The sequence below is a fragment of the Notolepis coatsorum genome (assembly GCF_963971535.1).
Source record: "Notolepis coatsorum genome assembly, chromosome: 17".
In the NCBI taxonomy this organism is placed as follows: domain Eukaryota; kingdom Metazoa; phylum Chordata; class Actinopteri; order Aulopiformes; family Paralepididae; genus Notolepis; species Notolepis coatsorum.
This window is the reverse complement of record NC_140181.1, coordinates 47,992,093-48,000,135: the sequence shown is the minus strand read 5'-3', so window position 1 is coordinate 48,000,135 and position 8,043 is coordinate 47,992,093. Positions and strand designations below refer to the sequence as shown.

Genomic DNA, 8,043 nt, shown 5'->3' with positions numbered 1-8,043 from the left:
AGTATAGTAGACTACACACACTGCCATGGTTAAGTATAGTAGTAGACTACACCACTGCCATGGTTAAGTATAGTAGTAGACTACAAGCACTGCCATGGTTAAGTATAGTAGTAGACTACACACACTGCCATGGTTAAGGCGCTCTGGATCAAAGCCTCTACAAAACAGCACAGCGCTACTGTCAAATCTTATTCTCCTTCTCCAAAGGTCAGTTTTTTCAGAAATAAAGTTTCTAGTAGTCACTATATGAGTTTTGACACATTCCGTTCTCCTCTCCTCTACCAGTACCTGGGTATCTCTTGCTCATAAACATGAGTGCGCAAAAACACATTCACACACATTATCCTCTTCTTTACCAGTACCTCTCTCTCGCACGCACGCACACACACACACACACACACACACACACACACACACACACACACACCACACACACACACACACACACACACACACACACACACACACACACACACACACACACACACACACACACACACACACACACACACACACACACACACACACACACACACACACACACACACACACACACACACACAACTGTGTGGCTCAGCGGAGTAGCAATACAATCATCAAATTTGCTGACGACACAGTGGTGGTGGGCCTGATCTCTGCCAACGACGAGAGGGCCTACCTGGAAGAGGTCAAGGTCCTGGCGGGATGGTGCCAGGAAAACAGCCTCTCCCTGAACGTCAGCAAAACAAAGGAGATGATTGTGGACTTCAGGAGGTCGGGGGTCAAGGACTACAGCCCCCTCAGCATCGACGGGGCACCGGTTGAGAGAGTCAACAGCTTTAAGTACCTCGGAGCCTACATATCCGAGGACTTGACATGGACCACACACATTGACAGTGTTGTGAAGAAGACACGACAACGCCTCTACTTCCTCAGGCGCCTAAGGAAGTTCCAAGTCAGTCAGAAGATCCTTAAGAACTTCTACTCATGTACAATAGAGAGCATCTTGACTGGCAACATCACCTCCTGGTTTGGGAATAGCACTGCACAAGACCGAAGCAGACTACAAAGAGTGACACGTTCAGCCGAACGCACAATTGGAGGGGGGCTCCCCACCCTCCAGAACATTTACAACAAGCGTTGCAAGGGCAAGGCTAAGAGAATCATTAAAGACTCCAGTCACCCGAACAACTGCCTCTTTGAACTGCTGCGGTCAGGCAAGCGATACCGGAGTCTCAAGGCGAGCACAGAAAGACTCAGAAGAAGCTTCTATCCCCAGGCCATCAGGCTGCTAAACGAACAATGAACACTACACAACAACAACCATCAAACGCACATAGCACACACATCCACACGCACACACTCACTTTAAACAAACACACTGTAGCACCCACTCCACACACTTTATAGCACACACCCACTTTAAACAAACACACTGTAGCACCCACTCCCCACACTTTATATTTATTGATGAAGGATTGCACTACAACTCGTACACCTTACTGTAAATTGTACCTAAATTGTACCTCATCCCATTTCTGCTTTGCACTATATAGTACTGTACATTAATACACTGCATAGTATTGTATATTATATGGTAACTCAGTTACGTCTATTCTGCATCGAACATTGTACATATGTCTATACTGAACACTGTGACCTCATTTTCTACTTCTAAATTACATGCTATACTATGTTATTTGATACTATCTTGTCTAGCACAGTCTCTGGAGCGTAACAGTAAAAAGCATTTTGTATGAAAGTATTCTGTACTTCTGTATGACAACTATTAAAGAAACTTGAAACTTGAAACTTGAAACACACACACACACACACACACACACACACACACACACACACACACACACACACACACACACACACACACACACACACACACACACACACACACACACACACACACACACACACACACACACACACACACACACACACACACACACACACACACACACACACACACACAGATGGGCGGGCGCGTGGGCGGGCAGGCAGGCAGACAGACATACAGACAGACAGACAGACAGACAGACAGACAGACAGACAGACAGACAGACAGACAGACAGACAGGCAGGCAGACAGACAGACAGACAGACAGACAGACAGACGCACACACACGCACACACACACACACACAGGGTTGCGACCAGCCACCAGAGATGCTTAGGCAGGCTCAATTAGGCTGCAAATTGAGTGGTTGAGAACTCGAGCCAACAGACAGAATAAGAAGTAGATGAGGAAGGGATCATCACTGCGAGGGCTGCACTGTTCCTTTTACTTTATAGTTATTGTCATATCAACTTGTTCAATATACATCGCAAAGAGCTGCCATGTGAAAGAATCCACTGTCTGCAAGCAAACAGTTCATGGCCAATCACTAGAATGATATGACGTTCCAAGCCAATCAGATGGCTTGCATGCACATGTCCTATTAGACTAGAAAGGAGAGGGATGCTGGAACAGTGAGGACCAAACACAGAGAAGACACATTTGAATGTGAGAATAACAGACGTGTGACAGTAAAAGGTGTCTGAGAACACAGCGCTGAAAATAGGTAAATAGACCCATTCAATTTGACCAGCTAACCCAGAGCCTTGCAGAGTGTGGACATAAGAGGAGCCTACCTGCCACTAACTCACTCATTCTGTGAGGGCTGGCCCAGGACTGCACGCTTCTCAGCGGCAATTACCATCACGCACCTGAGATGAGTTTCCAATCAGCTCGGCGGGAGCACTCTTATACTGGGTTTGCTGATCATTTCTGTGTCAGGTCGTTTTGTCACCACGTACTCTACTGCTGTTCCCTCTCGTGTTCCTCCAGTGCGCACTTGGAGGTTGTTGCTGTGTTCTCTCTCTGTCTCCGTGGACCCATGCCTCGTTATCCCACTTCGACCTTGCTTCTGGTGAGTCTTTTGGAAAACTATTTTTCTATGAATTGATATCCTCTTTTTTTGCCCTGGACTCACTGCCTTCGTCTGTTTTTTGTGTGTTTCCTCAAACACTGAAGAATTGTTGATTGTTTTGTTACTGGACTACGCCTGTGTGTTTCCTCAAACACTGAAGAATTGTTGATTGTTTCGTTACTGGACTCTGCCTGTGTGTTTCCTCAAACACTGAAGATTTGTTGATTGTTTTGTTACTGGACTCTGCTGTTTTGGAACTAATGACATTCTCCGTTTCTATTTTCCCCGCGAGTGGGATAGCATAAAGCTGCAAAGCCGCAGAGTCAACTCTGCGAAGGGCAGTGCTGCAGAGCCCATCTTGGCTAAAGGACATTCCCCTCGAAAGGATTAACATTGTGGTTGCACATTTCTGTTTTGTGAAAATAAATACGCCCTTCGGTTTTGGCTAACTCTGAACTACCTGTCTGTGTCGTGCTGTTGGGGTTGTTTACAAACCATAACACATTCATTAAATCAGTAACTAAAATTAACTAATATACATACATTTAGTAATTTAGCTGACACTTTTATCCAAAGCAAAATACCATTGTTCGCTAAATAGTGTGGAACTTGAGTGTTACTCTCTGAGTGCATAGTAGTAGATTAGCATGATAGGTAGTAGTACATAGTGGTATGCCTATGTCATGTTTAGAGAGCTAACCCTATGGTTTCAACTCAAAACACGTATGCAAGATGGCGTTGATGAAAAAGGAGTCTATTTCTATCTATATTTCCAAACAGTAACCTTAAGCCTTAAAACGGCCCATTTTCATTGTGAGGACCAGCCAAAATGTCCTCAGTTCCCCCCAAGAAATCCTTATTTTAATTATGTCCAAAGCACAAACTGGTCCTCACAAGTGTGAAGAAAAAAAAATAGAACACACACACACACACACGTGTGTTCAGGGGTCTTACCATTGCGTGAGAGGATGTTGGTAGTCAGGCTGCCTCCCCTGAAGCCGCTGGTGCCGTGGTGAGGTGTGATGATGTGGGAGCGAGGAGGTGGCAGCTCTCCTGCTCTACTCCTCTTGGCCTCCACTGGACATCCTGGAGGAGCAGAGGACAGTCTATGATACGAACCTAAACAAAACACAAGCCTTGTCCCCAGGCGTTTGTAGAGGACAGTCTATGATACGAACATAAACAAAACACAATGTGGTCAAAATCAGTATTGTCAAAAACATTCCAGATTCAGGCTTTAACACATGTCCTATTTACACCAGTATATTTCTTTGGCATCTTGCTCTATGCTGGAGATGTGGAGTGGAGATGTGGAATGGCAGAGCCATTCTAGATTCTACAGTGGCTTTGGGCCCAATAATCTGGCTTCCAATCTTCAGTCTTCACCTCTGGATGTAGCGAGCTAACCATCTTAAATTTGACCGAGAAACGTAAACACCGTCAATGAGATTATTGTTGGTTTGAGTTCTCATTAAAGCCAGAGGTCCAAAGCAACATTTTCACTAGACCTGTACAGAGGGGCCAGTCTACAACAATGAATATCATTCAGTCATTTAGTGACTGAAGATATTAGGGTGCAGTTGGACCGAGCACTCCTGGTCTGGTTGGCTGTAAATATGGCCAAAATCAGTCCTGACAAACCATTGTCGTCAAAACCTTTGGTCTGTATATGGAGACAAGCCTAGGGCATTTCATTAATGTCCTGACATGGTCATGAAGGCCTGGACAAAGACAAAGGCAAGCTGATTGGGTGGTTTGGCTGTGTGGTACATGGACTGATATCTCAATAACAATGCCAATGGATTGACTAGTAGACTGCCATCACTTCTGTCTAGTTGAGGCTGTTAGTGCATATCACAAGCAAGGCTGATAACAAGTCTGGGATCAATTATTTTCTTTCAGTTGAAAGGGTAAATGGCCACTCAAATGGCTTCATTCTCAATGACAGTATTTCCTAACAGTGGGAAGTGAAAACGTTCTTGTTTTAAATCTTTTTTTCAGTATTTCTTTATATAAAGAAAATCCACTTCTTTGAAATAACTGAATTAAAAGAGAACTGCCTCGAACTCTGCCGATAAATATTTTTACTTCATAGAAGTGAGTCTTGCATATATTTGTAGATATCTGATAGCCGCCCTTCAGCGTAGTCTCTCCCATGGTGCCGACTTCCCCAGAATCCCTGTACCGTTCCATGGGTAGCTGTGAGCATCAGGTTCCTGTCTAGGAAAAGAAAACTGCCTCCTGGCAAACAGACTTGCTTTGGCATTGAAATTCTCCCAATTGCTCCTAACTGGCAGAAAAGTGGTTTGTTTCCTCTCCCTTTCATGCACAAGTGGGGGAGTAAACGCTGTGGGGTGAATGATGATCGATACCAGGTTTCCCTGGTGCAGAGCAAACATTAATTAATTTAATACAGAGCCCCTACGGTAACTGTAGTAGTGGGGGGGGGGGACTTGCCAAGAATCGTTGAACAAGGCTTTATTCACAGGTAATGGCAGTGTGGCAAAGGCAATTCCTCGTGGGTAGAAACAGCCATGGCACCAACTTCTGGATGCACCGCCATTGGTGCCGGTGTATTTCCAAAGAGGCCAAAGAGTTTGTGTGGGTTCTTCTGTGGCTAAGCTTGGCAGATTCCTGATACGATGTATTGAAATGGTAATTATAGCTAAAGGTTACAAATTCATTAAAGCACATTGCACTCCACGCTGCAATTCTCCGGCATAATTCGAGGTTTCAGGGGCCCCCGAAAAGTTTCAACTTAACATAACTAATTGACAGCCTTCATCACAGCATCTGAAATTTCACCACTTTTTTGAGAGGCTTCGGGGGAACCTCATGAAGCGGTAAAGTGCGGTAATTAGGCAAAAAGAGACACCCCTTCACTAGCCAATGGGAGTTTTTAAGAGGAGAGGGAATTAAAAGTGCCCTCCACATCTTCTAGAGGCAAACTCCTTCATCAACCCACTGACAATAGGCGGGCGGCCCGGTGAGTAATGGGGAGCCGGCGTTGCCATGCAAACAGGCACAGACAGCGGCGTTTTGCAGATTAATGGGCGAGGTGTCTGCTTTCCCCTCCACGTTTCCTTCATCATCCATCACTTGTCCCCAACCACTGAATTCATCCAAATATAAACGTCACATTTATTTGAGTTATACCCCCCCCCCCCACACACACACACACCCCATTACTGTGAAGACATTACTTCTGCTGAGATATAAACATTTCAGATCGATAACAAAGCCATTAACATCCCATTCGCTGTGCCTCATTATGAGCCTCGCAGCCTCCTTTTCTTTTGGGCAAATACTCATATGATTGATAGATTCCCTCAATAAGCCTGCAAGGATGCGATAAGGCTGGTAACCAGCGCTTCACCCGCCCTCAAAACAAACAAATTAACTGGGTTGACCAGCCACCTCCACTACAGATGTATCATTCACTTACAAGTAATTAATCTGCTATAACTAGAAATGATGGTTAGGATTAGTGCTGTCAGGCGATTAAAAAAATGTATCTAATTAATTACAGGATTTGTAATTAATTAATCTAATTAATCGCATTTTAATCACATAACCATTTTATGCCTGATATTCTATATTCTATAATCATATTTCAAATTGCATGTGTCCGGATGGCAGAATTGTACTGTACAGTACTGTATCTACAAAACCTTCTGTTTAATCATCTTCCATCTATTAATTTGCTTAGATTTTTCAGGTCTGGTCAATTTGAGCATGGTGTTATTCACAGTCAAAGATTAAAAAAAATGTATTGATATTCTCATTTGGTTCATTACAATTTACTCAAAATAAAATTTTCATTCAATCAATCACCGCGCAGATTGATTGATTGAATGAAAATGTTATTAACAGACAATTGTTAATGGGATGCAGACCAGAGAAAGACTTTCGTCTTGTTTACATCAGGGTCCCCCATTTTCAATTCATAATGAATTGTAAGTAAGGGTGCAACTTGCACCGTGCAATCCATTCTTTGTGGATCTAGCCCACAGTATTTCTGACACTAGGAATACATTCCCTGAGATTCATAGATGTCCCTAGAATCAGATACCAAGAACATGCAAATGGACCATATTAAAAAAAAGTCTGTAAATGTGTATTCTACATTCGTATGGAATGAATGAGATAAAAAAAAAAAAAAAAATCCATAACGCGATAATTTGCTGTGTAATTAATTAATCTAATTAACGCTATAAACTGACAGCCCTAGTTAGGATAACACATGTTTTCATGCTAAACCAGGTTGATGTAGATGCCTCTCTCTATCACCTCATATTTAATTCCCTAACGTCCTAACCTCTTAAACATCAGCACTTTTCCCTCGTCTGCCGGCTCCGGGCTGCATTTTTGCGGATCAACCAATACCTTGTTGGAAAGTTGAATTTGCCGCCTTTCGATCGTCACCCTACTAGACCTATTGCTTCCAGTCTTGGGTTACAAGACCAAACATCCGACAAGCATAATTTGACAAGCCATTCGGACAAGTGACCACGTCTGGTTTGGCCGGGTCCTGAACGAACCAGTCACCTCCACATGCTTGACCACCTTTGTAGCCAATTAAATTCTGGAGCCAAGGGTATCCAATGTGAGGATTGATTGCAACAAGAAAGACAAAGAAGAAGCTGGACAAGTTCTTTGTTTTGAGGCATGTCCGATATTATCGACCTACCGATATTGGCATTAAAATGTAATATCGGAAATTATCGGTATCAGTTTTCAAATATATATTTTTTTACATTTATTTAACCTTAATTTACCCAGGCAAGCAAGTAAGAACAAATTCTTATTTTATTTATTGTCAAAAGTATGCATAATATTGGGTTAATTCCACGACGAAGAGATATGTAATGTTAATTACCTGAAATTATTCCGTTTTTTAGGGGGGAAACCCCGCATATATCTGTATCAGTTGATATCGGTATCGGAAATTAAGAGTTGGACAATATCGGTAAATCGGATATCGGTAAAAAAGCCAATATCAAACATCCCTAGTTTTGACTAGCACGTCGGAATCAATGGCAGCGGATGGCCATTTTGGATAATCATGCTGAATTATTGTACGTGTACACATTACAAAAACCTTTGTAAAATAAATTCTCTGTGGGATTGTTATCAACTT

The 8,043-nt window shown here is 43.0% G+C and overlaps 1 protein-coding gene across 1 annotated transcript in view; it reads right to left on the bottom strand.

The window, feature by feature from the left end:
- nphp4 (nephronophthisis 4) overlaps positions 1–8,043 on the bottom strand; it is a gene marked incomplete at both ends in the record, with an annotated part of 904,050 nt that overhangs the window by 135,457 nt on the left and 760,550 nt on the right. Inside the window, one exon of the mRNA XM_084333446.1 lies at positions 3,858–3,989. Coding sequence (XP_084189572.1) covers positions 3,858–3,989 — 132 coding nt within the window. The remainder of the gene's footprint in view (positions 1–3,857; positions 3,990–8,043) is intronic.